General features: G+C 43.0%; 1 protein-coding gene across 3 annotated transcripts in view; it reads right to left on the bottom strand.

Moving 5' to 3' along the window:
- Positions 1 to 25768, bottom strand: part of STS (steroid sulfatase) — a 345407-nt gene that overhangs the window by 194084 nt on the left and 125555 nt on the right. For all 3 annotated transcript variants that reach the window (XM_073565968.1, XM_073565969.1, XM_073565967.1), the window contains one exon: positions 22060 to 22196. In XM_073565968.1, coding sequence (XP_073422069.1) covers positions 22060 to 22196 — 137 coding nt within the window. The remainder of the gene's footprint in view (positions 1 to 22059; positions 22197 to 25768) is intronic.

Here is a 25768-nt window from a genome sequence, read left to right as displayed (position 1 = left end):
ATGAATGTAGTATATATGTAGTATATATGTAGCATGTATGTATGTATGTATGTTGTATGAATATAGTATATATGTAGCATGTATGCAGTATGTATGTTGTATGAATGTAGTATGTTGTGAGTTCATATTCCCCTTCACCATTGAGGTCTGATGAACTCCCTCTTCTGGTGAAGGAAGGTAGTGAGGCTGATTACCAAGCACCTGGGCAGGATGATGATGACTGGGTGACAGGAATTACTGACTGGATATAAGGCAGCCGACGCCCTTATATAAGGCAGCCGACGCCCTTCTGCCTTGCTGGTGATCTCTCTGAGGGATTCTAGGAGACCAGTCTGATTCCTGCTCCTCAAAAGCTAAGTTTTCTGCTCTACTTTTTGCATTTGTGTTTTGGTTTTGTGTTGCATTGTTTTTCCTTGATTTCTGTATTTCCCTGCTGGGGTGAGCTGAATTCCTTTTTGCTCTGTCTTCAGAAAATACCTGAGTACTGATATAGTCTTTTTGAAGCCTAGCATCTTCAGGGCTTTTTTCCCTATCAGCTGTTGGCTCTTGTTTTGATAGGGTTTTGGCGGATTACAGACAGCAGCTTTTCTATCCTGTCCTATCTAGTTAGATTGGGCCCCATCATTTGCTCAGCCTATCTTTCTATCTGTGTGAATGTTTTTTCATCTTGCTTCACCGTCATTATATATTGGGGGCTGCCTATTGCTTTGGGGTCTGCTCTGGGGCAGTTTAGATTTCCCTTTCTGTCTTTAGGCTATGTAGTTCTCCGGCTGTGATCGAGGGGTCTAGGGCACCGTAGGAACCCCCCACGGCTACTGCTAGTTGTTGTTGATAGGTTCAGGGGTCTGCAATCCGATAGCTGCCAACTTCTCTGGTTTTCTGGACTTAGCTAGTATTTCTGTTTTTGCCTCCTACGGTGACTCATTCATAACAGTAGTATATATGAAGTATGTATGTAGTATATATGTATGTTGTATGAATGTAGTATATATGTAGCATGTATGTAGTATGTATGTATGTTGTATGAATGTAGCATGTATGTAGTATGTATGTAGTATGTATGTATGTTGTATGAATGTAGTATATATGTAGCATGTATGTAGTATGTATGTATGTTGTATGAATGTAGTATATATGAAGTATGTATGTAGTATGTATGTATGTTGTAGGAATTTAGTATATATGTAGTATGTATGTAGTGTTTTTTTTTTTTTTAACATTCAACACATTAGCCGGATGATGGAACTACTACTGTCCCATCATTGGCTAATGTGTCAATCACTGTCATTGTAGCAGGCATCGCCCGATGGGACTTGTAGACCCATCGGACGATGCCTGCACACACACAAGATCCCTGGCAGGCCCGCACAGACCACCAGCAGCTGGCACAGGCCCCCGGCAGCCGGCACAGACCACCGACAGCCGGCACAGGCCCCCGAGAGGCCCGTACAGACCACCGGCAGCTGGCACAGACCCCCAGCAGGCCTGTACAGACCCCCAAGAGGCCCGTACAGACCACCGGCAGCTGGCACAGGCCCCCGACAGGCCTGTACAGACCCCCGAGAGACCCATACAGACCACCGGCAGCCGGCACAGACCCTCCGCAGTCGGCACAGACCGTGCATCATGATGCGCACAGACCGCGCATCATGATGACATCATTTCAGCAGCCAATCACAGCCACAACAGTAGCTCATTGCATTATGGGGACTTCAGACTCCGGTATCCGATATTGAAAAAATATCGGTACTCAGTATCGGAATTCCGATACAGCGAATATCGACCGATAACCGATATTTGCAGTATCGGAATGCTCAACACTATATATGGCACATGTGGTGTCAATATGATCACTGCACCCCTAGGTGAAATCATCAGTTTGTAAAATGAGTAGAGATGAGCGACTTTGCCTTTTTTCGGGTCGAGTCGGGTTTCATGAAACCCGACTATCGCAAAAGTCGGGTCGAACGAAATCGGCTGACTATAGGGAAAAGTTGGAGGACGACTGAAACACGAAACCCAATACAAGTCTTTGGGGAAGCAAAGTCGGCAGGGAGTGGAAGACAGTAAACACACCTACAGTGCCCATTTCAATGCCAAAAACATCAATTCTTATAACAGAAGCTTGTCAACCTTAATTTACTTCCTAATAATAGTTACACATTGAAAACTGGGGGTTATTTGGCTAAAGTTGTGGGGGGGATTGGGCTGGCTCCAGGTTTTCGTGTCTGATCTGCCCCATTTACATTGCTCCAGTACATGATGGGCCCTATTTTTAATTAACCCAGGTATGGTATGTGAAAAGAGCTCCATGGAGTAATCTGAGGTGTGTGCTTCCACATCCTTCACTTTTGGTGTGGGTGAAGGACACAAGGAAAGGGGTTGCTCCTGACCAGAAGCCTGCAGTTACGACTCAGTGTTTGCATTTTTTACAACTTCAGAAGGGGAGGCGATAGAGCTGGAGGCTGTTTCAGCAATGTAAGCCACAAACAATTCCTGATACTCCGGCTTTAAAAGCAGTCTACCTACTCCCAGAAAAGGGAGCCTTACAGGCCTTCCAGAGCTACACCATGAAGCTGGCTCAACACCTCCTGCCTTAGCTGCTATTGTGTTTTTTGGCACTACCAGCAGATGCACCACCACCACCATCAGTACCAGGTGGCCCTCCACACCCACATCCACGTCCTCTTCCACCATACTTCCTCATGTTTTTGAAAATGGACCCAAAATACCAGCAGATATATGGTACTGTATCAGAAGCATACAGTTCTATACAGTCTATGGATAACAGTAAATCTCCGTATATATTTCACGAGGCATACACAGACGCTCACAGGCTCAGTATGGATTATCCAATAAAATAAGTTGAAAAAGGGTACAGTATCACCAGATACAAGGTATATATAGTATAGTGTAAACATTCTGATTCTCCATATACATTTCAGGAGGCAGACACAAACACTCTCAGGTCCTGTATGGATTACACAAGAATATGAAAAGCTGTAAATGGGTTATGTAACACAAGCGTACAGCTGTATACAGTGTTGGGGTAATCTTAAAGTTCCAAATATATTGCCGGAGTAACAGAGACGTTTACAGGCTCATTTCTGATTACACCAGAATCTAAATAGCTGAAAAGGTTACTGTATCAGAAGCGTTCTGCTGTATACAGTGTTGGCCAAATTGAAAATATCGGTATATATTTCCGTAGTCACCCTCAGACGCTCACTCAGTTTGGTTTTGACCATAATAAAAAATGTTGTAAAAAAAGTACTGGATAACAAGATAGCAAGTATATATTTTTTAAGGTACAATTGAAATCTCCGTATAAATAGTCCCGTAGTCACCTTCAGACGCTCACTCAGTTTGGTTTTGACCATAATAAAAAATGTTGTAAAAAAAGTACTGGATAACAAGATAGCAAGTATATATTTTTTAAGGTACAATTGAAATCTCCGTATAAATAGTCCCGTAGTCACTCTCAGATGCTTACACAGTATGGATTTGACCGTAATGCTAATTGTCGAACAAAGGTACTGTATAACAAGATACAAGCTGTATTGTGTATAGTGTAAAAATTTGTTTCTCCGATTCACCGTATATACAGAAGACGTAACCCATGCACGCTCACTCACTATGGATGATGTAGGGAAGGTGGACTGACAGACAAACCAGCCTGTAGTGAAAAGCAGGGGTGTAGCCCAGTATAGGTGTGAAACCGCCAAGATAAAGAGAAAGGGTGCAGTATTTTAGCTTCCCCATTGGAGGGCAGTGGAGAGTGTAGGAGTGGGACTGAATAACTGCCAATGGTCAGAGAAACTGTTAGGTGATGGTCGGCGGAGTTACCAGAACTGGAAGTATAAAAGGCTGAGGGAAGGTTCTGGAAGAGTCAGTCAGCGAAGGGAGCACAGTAAAGAGGAAGTTCTGCTGAAGAAATAGAGACAGTGGAAAGGCTCCAGAGAGGACTGACAGTTGAGGCGGTCATGGGGGGTGGCCCAGAGGATGGTAGCCGCAGACGAAGACGGCCAGGGGCTATTATACGGACGGTGTGCTCAGACTGGTGCAGCGCTGTGGTGGTTGGGCCTAGGCCAGCCACAGTGGAAGAGCCACAGAGGACGCCACGATTATAGTTACAAATGAAGTGAAGGTACCGGGGCCTGTGTACAGAGAAATGTGAAACGGCTGTGGTGAATTGCTGTTGTCGACAGAAGGATGGGCACTAAAAACGGACCTGTTCAATACAAACTCTGTCTCAGTCTCGTGTTTGTCTGCGGCAAGAAGAGGGCCCCCCCACAGTTGGTTATCCTACAGATGATACCTTAATACAAATTTTTGAAACAAGGTACTGTATCAGCACATACCAGGTGTGTCCAGTCTAGGGTTAAATTTCCATCTATACTTCTGGAGTCAGACATAGACACTCACAGGCTCACTATGTATTACACCAAAATTAAAAAAGTAGAAAAAGGGAAAGGTATTCATAGCGTATACCACTATACAGTGTTGTGGTACTTTTAAATCTTCATATATATTTCAATCTCAGTAAGCCAGTCAAGAATCTCTGCTACTGGAAACTACATGGATACAAGTATAGACGCAAAGTCGAGTGTTAACAGAAATTTTGGAATTACTCATCATGAGAAAACCTCCTGGTAGATGTTGCAGAGGCGATGCAGACCCTCAATTACTGTGTCTGTGGAGAAAGCGAAAAAGGTTCTTTGTGAAGAAATGATTGCTTTATCGCAGTAGCGTGGATCACATCATCGTTACTCGTCTCCATCAAATTGTGATCACAGGGAGAGATGAACCCATGGTCCTCACTGCAAATCATGATGTGTCTGGTCATTTTGGAGTGCAAAAGACAGAAGCCACAGGCCGTAGGCGATTCTATTGGATTGGCATGAGAGGAGACATTGAAAAATGGTGGCAGGAATGTCACATGTCTGTGACTATCACAACTGTGAAAGGTGATCATAAACCACCACTGCATTCGCTTGTAAGTTGACGTCCATTTCAAATGGTAGCCATTGAGCATCTGAAGGTAGAGGCCAGCAGGATAGGCCATAGCTACATCTTAACCATCATTGATCAATACACCAAATTTCTAGTGGCTGTCCATGTGAAGGATTTAACTGCCCAGACTACACAGCGGTGGAGCAGGGAGAGGTAAGTATTGCAACTTGCAAGTGCTGTGGCCATAACCAAGCGGGGGGCACAATGATGGTCGACGGTACTGGCACAGGGCCCCTCATAATATGCCGGTGTGTCTGATAGCGAGTGGGCCCACCCACCGTCTGAGACACTGTATTGTACTAAGAGGGGCCCTGTGCCATTGCTGTCGGCCATCAGTGGGCCCATCCACCTGTTCAGAGCAACGGCACTTGCTCGGGTGCGCCAGGTCTTGACCCCAGCCGTTGGGGGAGGGGTGGGCAGCCCAGTTAGGGAGGTTTAAAAATTGGCATATGTAGATGTGTTGGCTCGACATTCAGCTGCTGCAAAGGGCGTAATTGGGCAAGTCCGAGGAAGAGGAGGAAAAAACCGAGGCACTTTTCTGGTAACCTATGTGTCATCAGGGGAAGGTGGGACAAATAACTTTGAAACCCATGCATGGTTCATTATAATGAAGGCTAGATCATCAACATTTTGGGTCGACAGAGGGGTCCTTTATTCTGTCAGGATTGATCCAGCAGCACTGAAGACTCTTTCAGATAACACACTAGCAGCAGGGCAAGCAAGCTCCTGTAAGGCATAGTGTGCCGATTCAGGCCAGGCATCCAGTTTAGAGGCCCAATAGTCAGAGGGGAATGACCTGTGAGGGGGGAACATTGATATGGGAGGAAAAGTAGTTTGTAACCATAGTTGACAACTGCTGCCTCCTGTCACTTTTAATCGATGCAGTATTAGCAGTCGTGTGAGCGGTATTTGAGTAATCATTCCACAACACGGTCATTAAACCCCTGTCTCCAACGCCACTTCTGCTGTGTGCACCACGAACACTTCTTCCATTGTGCCCACTACGGCTCGTGGGAGAACCAGCACCGCTGCTGTGTGCTGGGAAAGCCTCAAACAAACGGTTTACCAGAGTTGCTTGTTTGTTTGCCAATATTATCTCTAGGCTCTCCTGTGGCATGATGTTGTGTAATTTACCTTTGTAGCGTGGATCGAGGATGCTGGCCAGCCAGTAGTCATCATCCCTCATCATTTTGGCAATGTGGGGGTCCCTTTTTAGAATCCGCAAGACATAATCGCACAGGTGGGCCAATGTTCCAGGTGTCAATGATGCACTGGCCGTGGTGGGTGGAGGAGCAGTTTCTGGTAAATTCACATCCCTACAGTCACGCACAAACACTGTCCCTGACCTTGGAACGCCAACATTTTCTCTTGCCCCCTGAGAAACATCCTCCTGCCCCAAAAAATCATCCCCTCATCCTCCTCCTCCTCTTCCTCCTCCATCTCGTCTAGGACAGTTCCCTGACCAGAAAATGTCTGACTGTCATCAAGGCTTCCCTCCTCCTCTTCCGCTTCAGATGCCTGATCCTTAAAGTGCATCAAACTTTGTATGAGCAGACGCATAAGTGGGATGCTCATGCTTATGATGGAGTCGTCTGAGCTTACCAGACGTGTGCATTCCTCAAAACACTGAAGGACTTTACAGAGGTCTTTCAGCTTTGACCACTGCACACCCGACAATTCCATCTCTGTTAGCACAGCCTCTCAACCATGTGCAGGGTGGAGTTCCACCATGTTGCAACGTCTATGATTAGGCGGTGCTTGGGGAGGTGGAGCAATCGCTGCAGCTCTGCATATGACTGGAGTGTTCGGCCGAGCAACGGATGTGCGAACACAGTCTTCGCACCTTATGGAGGAGGGATGTTAACTCCGGATAATTATTAAGGAAGCACTGCACCACCAGGTTCAAAGTGTGAGCCAGGCAAGGTATGTGTGTGACTTTTGCATGGGCTACGACTGCCACAAAATTACGGCCGTTATCACTGACTACCTTGCCTGCCTCAACATGTAGACTGCCCAGCCATGACTCTTTCTGTCGCTGCAAGTAGTCGGCCAGTACCTCCGCGGTGTGTCTGTTGTCACCCAAAGACATCATCTTTAACACAGCCTGCTGACGCTAACCACTAGCTGTTCGATAGTGGAACACCTCGTGTGCAACACTACCAGCTGCAGATGTAGTGCTCGTGCGACTGCGCTCTGTGGACGACCTTTCGCTGATAGACGAGAAGGTGGAGGAGTGAAAGCTTACAGCCAACTGTTTCCTATACCATGGGCTAGGCAGCACTGTTCCACCACCGCTGTCCCCTGTGGAGCCTGCATCCACCACATTAACTCAGTGCGCAGTGATGGACACGTAACGGCCCTGGCCATCCCTACTGGTCCATGCATCCGTTGTGTGGTGCACCTTTCCACTCACTGGCTGTTTTAGTGCATGGACAATGTGGTCTTTCACATGCCGGTGGAGGGCAGGGATGGCTTTTCAAGAAAAGAAGTGCCAACTGGGTAGGTCATAGCGTGGGACAGCGTAGGCCATGAGCTCGCGGAAAGCTTCACTTTCAACCAAACGGTAGGGCATCATCTCTATTGAATTTAGTTTGGCAATGTAGGCTTTCAAACACAGTGTACGCGGATGAGAGGATGAGTACTTTCTTGTCCTACTCAGAGTGTCTGGTAGGGTGAGCTGGACTGGAGAGCTGCATATGGGGAAGTAGCGGTGGACCGGATGGAGTGAGAGGGGGTTGGTGATGGTATTGGTGGTGATGGCCTAGATTCAGTGTTGTGTTGCAAAACCATTGCGATTCCCTGAGTGCTTTGGCCTTGCAATGACACCTCCACATTTACTGCTGGTGGTGTGCTTAATGGTGGCGGTGGTCTTACAGTTGGGGTAGCGATGGAGCGTTGTTGGCTACCTTCAGTCGCAGCAGGTGCACATGTGCTACCTGAGGTTTTGTAGTCCGTCCACGCTTGCAAGTGCATTTTGATTAAATGTCTAAGCATGCAACTGGTATTCAAATTTCTGAGTTGTTTACCTCGGCTAAAGGTCCTTCCACACTACTTACAGGTAACCTTTGCCTCATCAGTAGGATTTTGGACAAAGAAGTGCCACACTGCACTCTTCCTACTATGGTAAACATTTTATTGCCTTGCACGCTGTGCTAAGCTGACCGTCTGGTCAAGCGGTCATGCAACTCTTTTAGTTTTGGTTCCACATTTTAGGACAGCTATGGGCCTGCTAGATAACCGCTGCTGCGATATCAATGCATGCTGCGGATCCTTCTCCTTATCTGAACTATTGCCAGCACCACCCTCCTCCCCCAATGGATGCCAATCCGGGTCCAGAACTGGGTCATCCATCAGCTCCTCTTCAAAGTCATCTGCACCTTCCTCTTTACCTTCCTCTGTGTCACCATGTAAGGTGGTATAGTATGCGAGAAGGGGCACCTGGGTTTTATCAGGTTCAGATTCTGGCTCAAGAGACTGCGAGGGAAATGTAGTGCTGTGGGTCAATGTACCAGCAGAATCATCTAGCAGTGGCTGTGCATCAGTGCACTCCATGTAAGATTCATCTTGGACTGGGGAATTCAGGATTTGACTGGATAACCCAGGCATGGTATGTGAAAATAGCTCCATAGAGTAATCTGAAGTATGGGCTGCTGCATCCTTAACTTTTGGTGGGGGTGAAGGACACAAGGAAAGGGTTTTTTTATGACCAGAACCCTGCACTGATGACTCCGTGCTTGCAGGTTTCGACCATTCAGAAGAGGAGACAATAGAGCTGGTGGCTGTTTCGGCAATGTACGCCAAAACCTGTTCCTGATTCTCCGGCTTTAAAAGCGGTTTTCCTACTCCATGAAAAGGCAACCTTACAGGCCTTCTTGGGCCAGACGATGATGCAGACTCAACACCTCCTACCTTAGCTGCAATTGTGCTTTTGCCAGAACCAGCCGATGCACCACCACCATCAGTACCAGCTGCGCCCCCCTGTCCACGTCCGCGGCCTCTTCCACCATACTTCCTTATGTGTGGGAAAATGTACCATAATACCAGCAGAGAGATGGTACTGTATGAGGAGCATCCAGCTGTGTAAGGTGTATTAAACAAATTAAATCAATGTATATATTATGTTAGTCACAGACGCTCTCACAGTATGTATTGGACCGTAATCCAACAAGCAGATATACGGAACTGTATCGGAAGTGTACAGATGTATACAATTTTTGTGCAACTAACAATCTCCGTATATGTATTTACGGAGTGTCACACACACACGCTGACTAGGTATAAAAGTGACTGTAATGCGAACAGCAGATATACAATACTTTTGGAGAATTGGACAGCTCTATATGATGTGTGTAAGGAAAATTGTCAAGCTCCATGTATTTGTATACGGACTGACACACGCTGTCTGTCTAGTTTTGACTATGATCAAACAACAAATATACGAAACTGTTTGAAAAACGGACACGACTCTATGGTGTAGGTCTGGAAAAACGGAAAAACTCCTCGTTTTTTACCAGTAACACACAGGTAGTTTCTATTTGTCCATGGTAGAAGGCGGTACACGGTAGTGTGTGTGGAGCGTAAACCGCTGTACGGTGTATGTATGTAAAATTGTCAAGCTACGTGTATTTGTATACGGACTGATACACGCTGTCTCTGTCTAGTTTGAAAAACAGACACAACTCTAAGGTGTAGGTCTGGAAAAATGGACAAACTCCTCGGCTTTTTCTTCCAGAGTCACACCCAGATAGCTTCTATTTGTCCGTGATACCAGCCGGAATACACGGTAGTGTGTGAGGAGCGTACACCGCTAGACAGTGTCTGTATGGAAAATTGTCAAGCTCCGTGTATTTGTATACGGACTGACACATGCTGTCTCTGTCTGGTTTTGACTGTAATCAAACAGCAGATATATGAAACTGTTTGAAAAATGGACACAACTCTAAGGTGTAGGTCTGGAAAAACGGACAAACTCCTCGGCTTTTTCTTCCAGAGTCACACCCAGATAGCTTCTATTTGTCTGTGATACCAGCCGGAATACACGGTAGTGTGTGAGGAGCGTACACCGCTAGACGGTGTGTGAAAAAATGAATGCTCAGTAACTCACCTGGACAAAATAATAAAATTTGGAGTGCTTTGAAAAAAGTAGTTTGAACAGCAGTGTGCACACAGCAATGCAGCTAGCAGGTAGCCTTAAAAGGCAGCCTAATCACCACCAGCGCTGCTGCACGCAACAAAAATCCTCCCCTTTCACTGCACACTAACTGTACAGTGAAAAGCGCTATCAGCAGAAGCAGTTTTTTTTCTTCTTCCCTGCCTAACGCTCTCCCTGTTCAGAATCGGCAGCAGCACCTCTCCCTATTGTAAGATCGGCAGAAGTAAGATGGCGGTCAGCGTTCACAGCCTTTTATACTCACTGTGACGCCACACAAAGCCAGCCAATCACTTCAATGCCCTTCTCTAAGATGGTGCTGGCCGCTGCGCATGTCATCGCGTTGCCCACAGTGTGCGTCCTCCATCATTGGGTGAGAAAAGGCGCTGAGAGCATAATTTGAAACGCGACTTTGGCGCACTGATCGGCGACCTCATGGCCAACCTCACGCTAGGGTCGGGTTTCGATCAGCGAAACCCGACTGACGAAAGTCGGCGATTTTTTAATCTGACCGACCTGTTTCGCTCAACTCTAAAAATGAATTCACATATAGGGTGTTTCTGTTGTTCTGGCTCCTCAGGGGCTCTGCCAATGTGACATGGCACCCTCAAACCATTCCAGCAAAATCTGAACTCCAATATGGCAACTCTTCCGTTCTGAGTTTTGCACTGTGCATCAAAAGTAGTATTTCCCCACATATGAGGCATCAGCATACTCAAGAGAAATTGCATGGTGTAATTTGTCCTGTTATCCTTTTGAAAATATTAAATTTGGGGCCAAAATTACATTTTGTGGGGAAAATGTGATTTTTTTTATTTTCATGGCTCAATGTTATAAACTTCTGTGAAGCACCTGGGGGTTCAAGGTGCTCACAACATATATAAATATATTTCTTGAGGGGTCTAATTTCCAAAATATGGTCACATGTGGAGGTTTCCACTGTTTAGGCACATCAGGGGCTCTCCAAACGAGATATGACATCCGCTAATGATTCAAGGAAATTTTACATTCAAAAAGTCAAATGACGCTCCTTCCCTTCTGAGCCCTGCCGAGCTCTTAAACAGTAGTTTTCAACCTCATATGGAGTATTGGCATACTCAGAAGAATTTGTACTACGAATTTTATGGTGCGATTTCTCCTGTTGCCCTTATGAAAATACAAAATTGGGGGCTAAAATAACATTTTTGTTGGGAAAATGTGATTTTATATTTTAACAGCTCAACCTTATAAACTTTTGTGATGTACCTGGGGGTTCAAGGTGCTCACCACACATCTATGTACATTCTTTGATGGATCTAGTTTCAAAAATGGGGTCACTTGTGGAAAGTTTCCACTGTTTAGGCACATCAGGGGCTCTCCAAATGGGGCATGAGATCCGCTAATGATCCCTTAAGAAAATGCAAACTTTGGGGCTAAAAATATTTTTGTGGGGAAAATGTGATATTTTATGTGGCCCCTCAAAGTCACTTCAATATGAGGTGGTCCCTAAAAAAATAGTTTTTTAAAATTTTGTGGGAAAAAGGAGAAATCGCTGGTCAACTTTTAACCTTTATAACTTCCTAACAAAAAAAATTTGCTTCAAAAATTGTGCTGATGTAAAGTAGACATGTGGGAAATGTTATTTATTAACTATTTTGTGTGACAAATCTCTCTGATTTAAACGCATAAGAATTCAAAAGTTTGAAAATTGCCATTTTCCAAATTTTTGCCAAATTCCCGTATTTTCACAAATAAATGCAAGTTAGAGCAAACATTTTTAACCGTTATCAAGAAGTACTATATGTCACAAAAAATATTCTCAGAATCCGTGGGATCGGTTGAAGTCTTCCAGAGTTATTACCTCATAAAATGACATTGGTTTGAATTGTAAAAATTTGCCTGGTTATTAGCGTGCAAACCACCTGGGGGAGGGGTTAAATGCCACACTGCTTCAATGCTGGTGCTTCAGTTGGGTCACTTGGTCCCTGCCTATCTTTGCTTAATTTTCTGGAGTGGCCTCAGGTAGCTTTCAAAATTTTGTTTTTAGATTTTAATGATTTTATGCAGCCTAGCACTGGGTTCAAAAGACTGTAGTCAAAAAAGGGCCAGTCATGTATGCAAATTGCAGATGGGACTAGCTTGGCATGTACGTCTGTGGGCCTATCTCACCGCCAACCTGTGCTAATGCTTCCTTTTATTTCATGCGGAATAATTCCTGTTGTTTTTCTTTTATACGGACCATCTGTAGCACTCACCACGATTTGACAACCAAAGGGCCCCAGGGCCCTGATTAAAGAAAAAATGTTGACACTCACCTTTCACAGTGCCACCATTCCAGAGATGTCAGCACGGCTATTCCAGGAGGGTCTTGTGACATTGTTGTGTTGCAGGTCTACTGCAGTTAATCTTCGTCCAATAGCTAGTTAGTCACAGCCTTTATTTTTTTTTAGTGCGGACGTCATGTCTAGTATGGAATATTGCTAAGATACAGACAATCAGACCTGTGACATAACAATGTAACATGTCCCTCTGGGAATAGCTTCACAGAATCTCATAACTGTGGGAGATGCAGGAGATTAGCATTAACTGTTTTTATCTTAAATAAGACCCTCATAGAATCATAGAATCATAAAGTTGAAAGGGACATCCAAGGTCATCTGGTCCAACCCCCTGCTCAAAGCAGGATTAGCTAAATCATCCCAGACAGATGTCTGTCCAGCCTCTGTTTGAAGACTTCCATTGAAGGAGAACTCACCACCTCTCGTGGCAGCCTGTTCCACTCATTGATCACTCTCACAGTCAAAAAGTTTTTTCTAATATCTAATCTGTGTCTCCTCCCATTCAGTTTCATCCCATTGCTTCTAGTCTTTCCTTGTGCAAATGAGAATAAAGATGATCCTTCTACAATGTGACAGCCCTTGAGATATTTGTAGACAGCTATTAAGTCTCCTCTCAGTCTTCTCTTTTGCAAGCTAAACATTACCAAATCAAGCAACCTTTCCTCATAAGACAGGGTTTGCAGACCGGTCACCATCCTGGTCGCTCTTTTCTGAACTTGCTCCAGTTTGCTGATGTCTTTTTTAAAATGTGGCACCCAAAACTGGACACAGTATTCCAGATGAGGTCTGACCAAAGAGGAGTAGAGGGCAATAATGACTTCACGTGATCTAGACTGTATGCTTCTGTTAATACATCCTAGAAATGCCTTTGCCTTTTTTGCTGCTGCATCACAATGTTGGCTCATATTCAGTCTGTGATCTATTAGTATACCCAAGTCTTTTTCACATGTGCTGTTGCTTAGGCCTATTCCTCCCATTCTGTATATGCTTTTTTCATTTTTATTGCCCAGATGTAGTACTTTGCATTTTTCCCTGTTAAAAACCATTCTATTAGTTGCTGCCCACTGCTCCAGTTTATTTAAATCTTTTTGAATCCTCTCTCTCTTCTCTAGTATTAACTATCCCTCCTAGCTTTGTGTCATCAGTAAATTTAATCAGTTTACCCTCAATTCCTTAATCTAAATCGTTGATAAAGATGTTGAACAATCTGAAACAAACCCTGAAGTGACTAAGCTTTGGTTGGTTGTTCAGTAGTGGATAACTCCTTTAATATTGGTCAGTATGTTGTCCGTTGTGCACACAGATAGTACACAGAAAAAAAATATGCCTGCCTGAATGAGCCCAAAATCAGAGCATTATATAGAAATTGGAGTCAGTCTATGTTTGCTTTCATAGACAAGCATATAATGCTTTGCAGAGACCCCAAAACATTCTAAACATAAGATGTAGAAAAATAACAACTAATACTCCTCACTACTCACTTCCTACAAAAAATGTCACCCTTACATCCTCAGTGCCTCTTCTTACAACTGCAACTTTTTGAGGTGCATGCGCAGAGAAGTCACAGGTTAATGTGAAGAAACCCAGTTTTTCAAAGAGTGGCATATATGGGAGTGCGAGCAGCGAACCTGAATGCAATGAGATGAGCCCTCTATAGGTTTGCAGAATGGCAGCCAGCCGAACACCATTTTGTTGAATTTGCATGTAGCAAATTACAAGAAACCAGCATATTGGAGAATGTTTGTAAAATTTGCAAAGAACTCAATTTCTCTTGGAGAAATTTGCCTAGCTCTAGTTGTAGACATTGTAGATAATGCATCTCAGGCTATGTTTGCACACTTGTAGCACTAAATCAGACTTGTTGCACTAAAATATTGCAGCAAGAGCAAAGCAAATGATTCTTGCCATGGAAATGTTGCAAAAAGTAAAATGTCATCCGCAAAAAAAATCACTTAGTGAATAGTAATTTATTTTGTATTCTAGTCTTGGAATATTGGGTTTATATATGAATAATTCAATGTTCAGCGTGCATAGCAACAAAAATATTGATTAACCCTGTATAATTTCATATATTTATACAGTTGTTCTATTGCTGTGTTCTAGTGTATTGAAGCCATGTCCATGGTAGCCTGTCAGCTCTTTATAAAGGCTCCATGGATACACTTTGCATAACTCACTCTATATAGCAGATGGTGGTTTTAATCACAGCTTGTTCCTACCCCTCCTTAAAATTTATAGGCCATCAGCCCAGGAAAGGATTTATATTAGGTTGGGTTGACAGCAAAAAAGGTTACCTTGTCGATGGCTGTTGACCAATTTATGAGCTAAGTATCTTCATTTTAACTGTTTTCTAAAGCAGCAATGTAATTCCAATGTTATATATTCCATGTTTGCATACTATAGCATTACAGAGTGCAACCTTAATCTGTTAGTTACATATAGATGTGGCTCTCTTATTTGCACCTGTTCACACCCGGCACCCGGTTTTCTGTATGGAATTGGCGGTCAGTCAGTGATATTTGTATACACAGGCCTTGTGACCGAATACTCCACCCATTAGCCCAGGCTGATTTGAACCACAGCTTGGCAATGGAAAACTATTGAAAAGTACAGCATACTTATAGGTCATAAGTAAATAGAGTGCAAGCTGCAGTGCAAGTATGGAAACATATGTCAATGGTGACTCAACCCACCAAAAATACGCCCACACATTGGGCCTAAACAATAGCTAGCGTCCACATGCCTGGCATTACTGTATTGGAGAGGAAAAACTTAACAATGTATAAGGGGCATGTCTCGAGAAGTACAAGCTGAGCACAATGTATTGGACACTAAGCTTGCAGATTTGCAATTTTCATTCGGCTACACCAATAGCATGAATATTTCTGGAAAACACATATAGAGCCAAAATTGTAGCTACATCTATACACGCATTCCCAGAGGTGTTTAGCTTCCAAGATGGGGTCACTTGAGGTCTCTGTTGCTTTGGCACTTAGGAGCTCTGCAAACGCAGACCAAAAACTATTATAGCAAAATCTGAGCTCCAAAAGTCAAATGGTGCTCTTTCTTTCCCGAGTCCTCCTGTGTGGACAACCATTACTTTACAATCAAATAAGGGGTATTTCTGTGTTTAGGAGAACTCAAGATTTTAGTTGTAATAATGTAATTATTTCTTCTTCACCGTCCAGTGGTATAAATGTCTTTGAAACACCTATGGAGTCAATATGCTCACTACACCTCTAGATGAAGTCACTGAGAGGTGTAGTTTGTAAAATAGGGTTACCTATAGTGATGAGCACGTATACTTGCTGCTCGGGTTTTCCCAAGCATGCTTGGGTGTCCTCCTAGTATTTTAGCGTGCTCGGAGATTTAGTTTTCATTGTCTTATCTGCATGATTTGCGACTGCTAGACAGCTTGAATACATGTGTAGAATGAGTGTTTGTTAGGGAATTCCCACATGTATTCAGCCTGTCTGCAAGTTGCAAATCATGCAGATGAGATGACAAAAACTAAATCTCCAAGCACGCCAAAATACTCGGAGGACACCCGAGCAACAAGTATACTCGCTCATCACTAGTTACCTATGAGTGGTTTCTGCTGTTCTGATACCTCAGGCTCTCTGCCAATGTGAGATGGCATCCAAAAACAATTCCACCAAAATGTGCAATCCAATATGTATTCCTTTCTGTCTGAGATTTGCACTATTCATGAATATATATTTTTGATCATATTTGAGTTATTGGCATGCTTAGGAGAAAATGTGCAACAAATTTTGAAGCCCATTTTTTCCTATTAACCTTGTGAAAATCTTAATATTTTAGGTATGCCTGTAGGTAAAACTTTTAAACAATTCTCCGATAAGGACATACATTTGTTCTGACATTATAACCACATCACATTTACATAACCGAGGCATCCCCAAGAACACAGTGGCAGAAAGATTTTCAAGAACAAAAAAATGAATTATTCAAAATGTAAAGTACCAATAAGCAAGGAAATGTTTTTGGTGATATTCTTCACCACATTCTGGGTGAGCAATATATTATCAATAGCAGTGACTTTCAAAGGAAAAAAATTTAGCAAAAGCAAACCAAGGTCTTTTGACACTTTGGCAACAACAACACTTTCTGCAGAACCAAAATCAATAAAAACTTTAAGGGTATGTGCACTCGTTGTGGATTCGTGTGTGGAATTTTCCACGCAGAATCTGCTATTTTTAGCAGAATTCGCAGGTCAAAATCCGCACGTTTTTCCTGTGGATTTCTTGCGGATTTAGTGCGGATTTGGCATGCGTTTTTACACCTGTGGGTGTAAAAACGCTGCGGAATCCGCACAAATAAATGACATACTGCGTTTCCGCACAGATTTTTCCGCAGCATGTGCACAGCATTTTTTTTTCCATAGATTTACATTGTACTGTAAATCACTAGGAAATCTGCAGCAGATCCACAGCAAATCAGCAACATGTGCACATACCCTTAGCCACACATATTTTTCTAGATAAGATAAACAAGTAAGAAGAAATAATTTTGAAAATTATAAAGCGATACCTGTGCATCTAGGTGGTCCCACATAGGTGTTGGTGTTTCCCTACCAGTTGTTGCTTTGTGCAGGCACTTATTTTATGTTCACACAATTCATAGTAGCTACATAGATCATTTTTTAGTTGTTTGATCCCATGTTATTGGGTCGCCCTCCCAGGGCTGTGGGGTACTCGGTACCGGACTGGTGTCAGGGGAATGTGTCACAGCAGCGATGACCCGGTCCGTAGCCCTGGGCGCCCAATATCAATATCAATGGCGGTGGTGTTAAAGGTGTTAGAGTTTATTGGTATAGTTCGTGACGCCACCCGTGGTATTTGGCAAGTGAGGTGTTAGCCAACGCTGCGTACAGATCCTCTGGGACTGATGGTGTGGTGCAGCAGAGATGGTATAGCTCCCCACAGGTGGAGCTGTAGTCCCAGGGCAGTGTAGGTGCAATGGATGAGGAGAGGCACAGGATGGTGTAGATGTTGCTACCCAGGTATAGCGATGCGGGAATAACTGGAGGACACCAGAGTATGCGGTTCCAAAACTTTACTCACTGTTTGCAGTTCACACCACTGTCTGCCTCCGTACTGTGTTCTCCAGGTCAGGGCTCCAGCCAACCTCCAGGCAGGACAGGACTCTCCCTTCCACACTCCGCCAATATGTACCTTCACTGAACGACTCCTCAAATGCGCCTTTAGGTGCGAAGCACTCCAGTACTTAGTTACCCTGGAATGCCTCTCTCTAGATATTCCTAGTCTCTACTTGTATGACAGACAGCTGTAGCCTGCTTCGGGGTCTCCTCTCCTGAGTCCCGGCTCTATCCGTTTCGCTGTTGTGTCCCAAGTCTATGGTGGGAGTAAGGCATTAGCGGCTCACTACTCCTCCGGTGTCTGTTGCCGGATATAAAGATCCAAACAACCTCGGGGATCGGGCCCCGGCCTTTGCGTTGAGAACCCATAGGCAGGGTTCCTATCCAACCCACTCCTCCTCTCTGTTCTCCTTCTCCTTCGTTCTGATCTGTTCTCTCTCTCTCTTATGGAATCTGTAGTCTTCAGTCTACATCTCTTTCTCCTTCTCTTCCTTCCCTGAGAAGCTCGTTCCACTAAGACCAGTCCTCAGCCTCTCCTGTCTGACTGCCTTCCTCTGCCTTGAGTTCCTCTCAGGCTAACCCGCTGTCAGCCTGCTTTCTTCCCTGGGTCTCTCCCCAGACTGACCCCTTCTGGGTCTCTCCCAGACTGAACTCAAATCCTACACTTTCCCTCTCTTTTATATCATCCAACTCCACCCGCCTCCCAGCACATCTTGTGTTACAAAGCAGGGTTCCACGAGGGGTGCTCTGCCAACCCCCAGCCTGTAGCTGTTAGGTGGCCCCACTGAACTATCCTGTGTGTGGAATGCAGGTGTGGAGCGTGGTCAGGAGTTCCCACCATACCTGGATGGTGGGGCACTACACTGTTATGAATGAGTCACCGTAGGAGGCAAAAGCAGAAATACAAGCTAAGTCCAGAAAACCAGAGAAGTTGGCAACTATCAGATTGCAGACCCCTGAACCTATCAACACAACTAGCAGTAGCCGTGGGGGGTTCCTACGATGCCCTAGACCCCTTGATCACAGCCGGAGAAATACATAGGCCTAAAGAATGAAAGGGGGAATCTAAACTGCCCCAGAGCAGACCCCAAAGCAATAGGCAGCCCCCAACATATAATGACGGTGAAGCAAGATGAAAATACTAACACAGACAGAAAGATAGACTGAGCAAAGACGGGGCCCCAAAACTACCTAGATAGGAAAGGAAGGCTGCTGTCTGCAATCTGCCAAAACCCTATCAAAGACATAAGCCAACCAGCTGATATGAAAAAGGCCCCGAAGCAGCTAGGCTTCAAAAACTGAATCAGCACTCAGGTATTTTCACAAGACAGAGCTAAATGAATTCAGCACACCCCAGAAGGGAATGGCAGAAATCCAGAAAAACAAAGCAAAAACAAAGTCAAAGCACAAAAGCAAAAGGCCAAGCAGCAAACTTAGCTTTGGAGGAGCAGGAATTCAGACTGGTCTCCAAGGATCCCACAGAGAAATCACCCGCAGGGCAGAAGGGCGTCGGCAGCATTATATCCAGTCCATAACTCCACTCAGCCAGTCACAATCATCAGCCTCAGGTGTTTGACAATCAGGCTCACTACCTTTCTTTACCAGAAGAGGGAGTTCCTCGGGCCTCAGTAATGAAGGGGAAAATGAACTCACAACACTACACCTTAGGAGAAGGTGCGGTACCTCTGTGGCGACTGAAGCCTCAGGGGTGCCACATTATTTTTGGGACTGCTCTGCATGGGCTTCTTAATAAGTATAGCAGGCACTTGAGTCTTAGGTGGACATGAAAAAATTAGCAGTACATTCCTGTCTGCCTTAAAGTAACTGCCAAATCTGCAAAGGATATGGCTGAGGCTACTTTCACACTTGCTTTTTTTTTGCAGCGCGTTTTTCCCCGCAAAAAAACGCATGGAAAAAACGCATACAAATGCATACAAATGCTGCATTTTTTTCAAGCATTTTTATGAGCATGCATGAAAAAAACGCAGCGTTTTTATGCGTTTGTATGCGTTTTTAGTGCATTTTTACCGCGTTTGCGTCTTTTTCCAACATTAGTTGGCACCTCACACTAACCCAAACCATGACTTTACTAACCCTAACCCTGACCCTAACCCTAACCCTTAACCAAACCATACCCTAACCCTAACCCTGACCCAAACCATACTAACCCTAACCCTTAACCAAACCCTACCCAAACCCTAACCCTAACCCTAAACCCTAACTAACCCTAAACCCTAACCCTTAACCAAACCATACTAACCCTAACCCAAACCCTAACCCTAACCCCCCTTAACTAACCCTAACTCTAACCCAAACCCCTAAATTCCATTGTCTAACTAATGGTCAACAAAAAAACGCATGCGCAAAAAAACGCATACATGAGCATGGCAATGCGCACATATGCGCACCCATAGACTTATAATGGGTGTCTTGCTGTAAAAAAAACGCATTGCGCGCGCATGCGTTTTTTTTGAGGCAAGTCGGACACCCAAAAAATGCAACAGGATGCATTTTGTGCGCCCGAGTGCACACCACAAAAAACGCATGCGCGGAAAAACGCATACAAACGCATGTGTATGCGCGCATACGCGCATCCCATGCAAAATATAGGAAAAAAACGCATGCATTTTTTAGCGCTAAAATACAGCGCAAAAAAGCGCAAGTGTGAAACCAACCTGAGTCAAGGGGTACGGAGGAGGAAAATGTGCTAACTTGGCCTTGATTTGGACTGAAAGTCCAGTATGGAAGTGATGATGGCAAACCCGGTCATTTCATTGATGACTATTGTATAGTACTGTAGCACAGTTTAATATTCATCAGTAGTACTTTGCTCTTGGCATATATATGCTATTAAGCTTTCTGCTACATGGTTAGTGTAGTCATAAATGAGCCAATGGACTTCAAAGAAAGTCAAATGTGGAGAGTTCTGGAGCAGCAGATTGTAGAGAAAAGTCTGCAAGTCACTCTGTTGGAGGTCACAAAGTCTGGGAGTCACCTTTCAGCAAGAAAATGATGAGTCCCACAGGCAAACCACACAGCATAAATGCAGAATAAATATTTTCATCTAATGACCTACCAGTGAAATCTGAGTCATTTTCATTAATTCAGTTCTTCCCTATCTGGTGACTGCTTTCCCCTCCCAATTTAATATCCACTGCCCCCCCCCACTTTATTACCTACTGTTTCTCCCCCAAAAATTCATCAGTGACTCTCCTCTTCAACTTCAAATTCATTATATACAGTATTAATATACCAGTGCTGAAAGCTATTTTTATAGTGTTGCGAACAGCAGGATAGTAGAGAGTAATCCATTTCAGTCGGTCATATCCCACATTTTTTCTATTGTTTCATTGGTTAAAACATTAAAAACTGCTGTAGAGCTGTATCACATGTACATTTTAAGCCCTTAGTGACGGGGGCAAATTTTTGAAATCTGACCAGTGTCTCTTTATGTGGTAATAACTCAGGAATGCTTCAGCATAATCCAATGATTTTGAGATTTTATTTTCGTGACATGTTGTACTTTATGTTAACGGTAAATTTATGTTTATATGTTGTGTTTATTTATTACAAATATCAGAAATTTGACAAAAATGTAAAAAATTGCAATTTTCAAACTTTGAGTGATTATCCCTTTAATCCAGATAGTCATACCACACAAAAACATTAAATAACATTTCCCACATGTCGACTTTACATCACCACCATTTGTAAAATGTTATTTTATTTTGTTATCCTTTTAGGAAGTTTAAAAATGTAGCAGAAATTTTTCATTTTTTCAAGGAAATTTACAAAACTTATTTTTTGAAGGACCTATACAGGTTTGAAGAGACTTTTGGGGTCCTAGATATTGGAAAGCCCACAAACTTGATACCATTTTAAAAACAGCATCCCCCCGACATATTGAAAACGTCTATCAGGTAGTGTATTAACCCTTCAGGTGAGGTTAAGAAATGAATGCAAAGTGACATGACAGGAATGAAAATATGTATTTTTAACTCTTAGATGTTGCTGACTTCAGAACAGGCCACTGTAACCGGCAGACTGTAAGGCCACTATTTGGCCATGAATTGCCATGGCAAACATCAGGACCACACAATCATGATCTCAGGGTGCCGATGGGGATAAAGAGGAAGCCCCCACACTGTTAACCATTTGTAAGAAGTAATCACTATTGACAGCAGCATCTAAGGGGTTAAACAGATATGGACGGTGCCACCACTGATCGTGGCTAATGCAGCAAGTTGTTAGCTATGGTGTACAGCTGAAAGCTGCTGGATTGTCTCCTGTATGGGGAGGCTATTCTCTTATATCTCACGTCAGTAAAAAGACATATTGGCGGTTATTCATGGGATAAATAACAAAAATACAATTATCATCATGATTTTTTTTTCTTTCAACATTACAAAATATAGCATTTCTTATATCTAAGTTTCATACTGCTAGATAAATGAGCTCACCTACACTCCAGTCCACTTCTTCAACAGCATCCCCATAAATTCCATGTTTGCTTTTACCTTTAAATTCAGCAGAAGCATAAAGAGCTGTGTGTACTTGAATGTATGACATAAATAAAAGGAAAGGCTTGTTTTGGTTCCTGTAAAAAAAATAATAATTATGATTTTTATTAATATTAAAAAAATATAAATTACATCATATTGCAAGCTGATAAATATAATGGAGCAATTAGTTTAGAATAAGACTGCAAGGTCTCTATGGAAACTATTGTGATTAGGCCAAAATAAAAACAAGGGGTGTTCTATTTTTTTGAGAATCGTTACTTTGGTGTTGGAGGACCTGTAAAAGAGAGATGAATGCTTTCCAAAAATGTTATGATTTTATAGGAACTTCATATTTTCGCTAGTTTTCTACTACTTTGACACTTCACAGGTGCAACCAACACGTGGCAAATCCTGTTGATCGATGTATGGCAAGGTGTTGCTAATAGATTGACCCTAAAAGAACATTACAATGTATGAACAGGTTGAAGCTTTATCACTAGAACGGGAAAGTTTAGTATATTAAAGTTAGGATTGTCATTGATTAAGAAAAGTTTTAGAGTATAAGACAACTCTATTAACTAAACATATTCATCAAGAACAGGCGAGGACTGGCCCATAAGGAGAAAAGGTGAATTACTCGGTGGGCCCCCCGCAAGAGTAGTGCTTGGCATTGATGCAAGATGCACAGATAAAAGCAGCATCATATTTATTTTACAAACTACCTTTTGTATTTTATGAAAGCATAAGCTGAAATTACATAGACATTACATTAGAAGTGCCTACAATCCACACAGCATACTCTACCTCTGGCCAATAATATTTGCATTTTGATGAAAAGTGGGACCCCAGAATCAAAGTTACTGGTGGACCATTAGTACCCAAGTCTGACATAGCTAAAGAATACTAACTAAACAGAAAGTTCTGTAAATTGGAGATTATATTTCAACAATAAAAAATATCAAGGAGTAGATAGCAATATAATTCCATTAATAAAAAAATACTACTACTGTATATTGAAAACACTATTTTTAGAAATTAATCCAGAATCAAGAAGTGTGAAAGAAAAGATTTATTGTTATGAATGGGTCACCGAGGAGGAGAGCGCAATAGGCTATGCCACCAGAATACCAGAGAGGTTGGTCGCTCAGCGGATTGCAGACCCCTGATCTTAACAACACAAGTAGCCGTGGAGTGTTCCTACTTTGCCCTAGACGCTTCGTCACAGCCAGAGGACTAACTAAGCCTAAAGACAAAAAGGTGAAATCTAAACTGCCCCGGAGCCGATCCCCCAAAGGAATAGACAGCCTCCAAACATATATTGTCGGTGAGACAAGATGAAGCACAAACACAGACAGAAAATAGACTGAGCAAATGATGGGGCCCTCACTGACTAGATAGGACAGGACAGAAAAGGCACTGTCTGCAATCACGCAAAAACCCTAACAATTCCAACACGACTGATGTACAAAAATACTGAGGTTTGCACAAACCTCTCCCCCACTATATCAGCACTCAGGTGTTAACTGGCGGCTAGCAACAGGCTAATACAGCAGGGGACTGAGCAAACAAACACAAGATACAAAAATACAGGGCAGGAGCCAGCAGCCCCTGGGGGAGCAAGCTTACCCCTGATAGCAAGGCAAAATCAGATGCAAAGGGTTTAGCAAATGACACTTAGCTGAAAAATGCAGGATCAAGCAGGAGACAGAAATCCTCAATAAGAAAGGAGTATCACCGGCAGCCACTGAGAGAAGTCTGCTAGCTTAAGTAGTCCCAGTCACTACCCCCACTCTTCCAATTATTTTCTGCAGCTGTTGGATTAACATCATGTTGACCAGCTCCACTACCAGCAGTATCCACCAGAGGGAGCCTTGCCTCAAAAGTCGGATTAAGAGAGTTCACAACAATTTATAAGAAAAGATTATATTTGTATTGGTACAAAAAAGACATATTAAGAATTAAAAGATAAGGTGCCTCAAGATGCAGCCACAGTAAATAGAACAAGGGTTTCAAGTTAGACACTTACCAGTTGATCATAGGTATCACAAAATATTGATTCATAGAGGCATAAAGTATGAAATTAATAATTATTTAAATAGAAAAATTCTGCTTGCCAATGCTTAATAAATGTTTGTGTGGAAAACTTTCTACTTGCATGGGATAATATCCATGGTGGAACTCTTAAGTATATATCTTGCGGAGCATTTTATCACCCATCATGCTCAAAACACGGCATATTTTCAAGTTCAAGGAATTGAACATGTTAATACACCTTTTTGTGGAGGATATGCCAGGTGGCGTCTTCACACTTGAGAAGCCTTTTGGATTTACCATTTAAATACTAGATTTACTGGTGGTTTAAATAAACAAAACGATTTAATGTTGCATTATTGTTAATGTGAAATTTTCTTTTTATTTGTTTTCGTGTTTTATGTACAATGGTTGATGTTTTTAATTTGTAAAGAACCTTTTCTGATGTGTCATATGATCTTGGAATGTATCACTATTGGTGAATTCCCTTTATATAGAGGGGTATGCACAGATATTGGCATGGCTTAGACAAAGATCGCTCAGATCGAAATGTGTTGCCTTTTTCCGTGGTTTTGGCACTTTTTGGAGAGCATATAATTATATGTTTATTTTAGCATGATTTAATAAAAGAAGATAATTTTTACGCAGCTGGAATTGAAAATATTTTTTCCTATAAACAACCAATACCTAATATACAGTGGGTATGGAAAGTATTCAGGCACCTTTAAATTTTTCACTCTGTTTCATTGCAGCCATTTGGTAAATTCAAAAAAGTTCATTTTTTTTCTCATTAATGTACACTCTGCACCCCATCTTGACTGAAAAAACAGAAATGTAGAAATTTTTGCAAATTTATTAAAAAAGAAAAACTGAAATATCACATGGTCATAAGTATTCAGACCTTTTGCTCGGTATTGAGTAGAAGCACCCTTTTGAGCTAGTACAGCCATGACTCTTCTTGGGAATGATGCAACAAGTTTTTCACACCTGGATTTGGGGATCCTCATTCTTCCTTGCAGATCCTCTCCAATTCTGTCAGATTGGATGGTGAATGTTGGTGGACAGCCATTTTCAGGTCCCTCCAGAGATGCTCAATTGGGCTTAGGTCAGGGCTCTGGCTGGGCCAGTGAAAAATAGTCACAGAGTTGTACCAAAGCCACTCCTTTGTTATTTTAGCTGTGTGCTTACGGTCATTGTCTCCTTGGAAAGTTAACCTTCAGCCAAGCCTGAGGTCCAGAACACTCTGGAAGAGATTTTCATCTAAAATATCTCTGTACTAGGCCTCATTCATGTTTCCTTCAATTGCAATCAGTCGTCCTGTCCCTGCTGCTGAAAACAACCCCATTACATGATGCTGCCACCACCATGTTTCATTGCTGGGATTGTATTGGGCAGATGATGAGCAGTGCCTGGTTTTCTACATACATACCACTTAGAATTATGACCAAAATGTTCTATCTTCATCTCATCAGACCAGGGAATCTTATTTCCCATAGTCTGGGAGTTCTTCATGTCTTTTTTTAGCAAACTCAATGAGGGCTTTCATATGTCTGGCACTGAGGAGAGGCTTCCATCCGGCTACTCTGCCGTAAAGGCCCCACTGGTGGAGGGCTGCAGTGATAGTTGACTTTGTGGA

The sequence above is a fragment of the Dendrobates tinctorius genome, unplaced genomic scaffold (genome assembly GCF_039654945.1).
Source record: "Dendrobates tinctorius isolate UK_male_01 unplaced genomic scaffold, ASM3965494v1 ptg000016l, whole genome shotgun sequence".
Lineage (NCBI taxonomy): Eukaryota > Metazoa > Chordata > Amphibia > Anura > Dendrobatidae > Dendrobates > Dendrobates tinctorius.
Note: the sequence above shows the minus strand (reverse complement) of the source record. Positions and strands in the feature narration are given on the sequence as shown.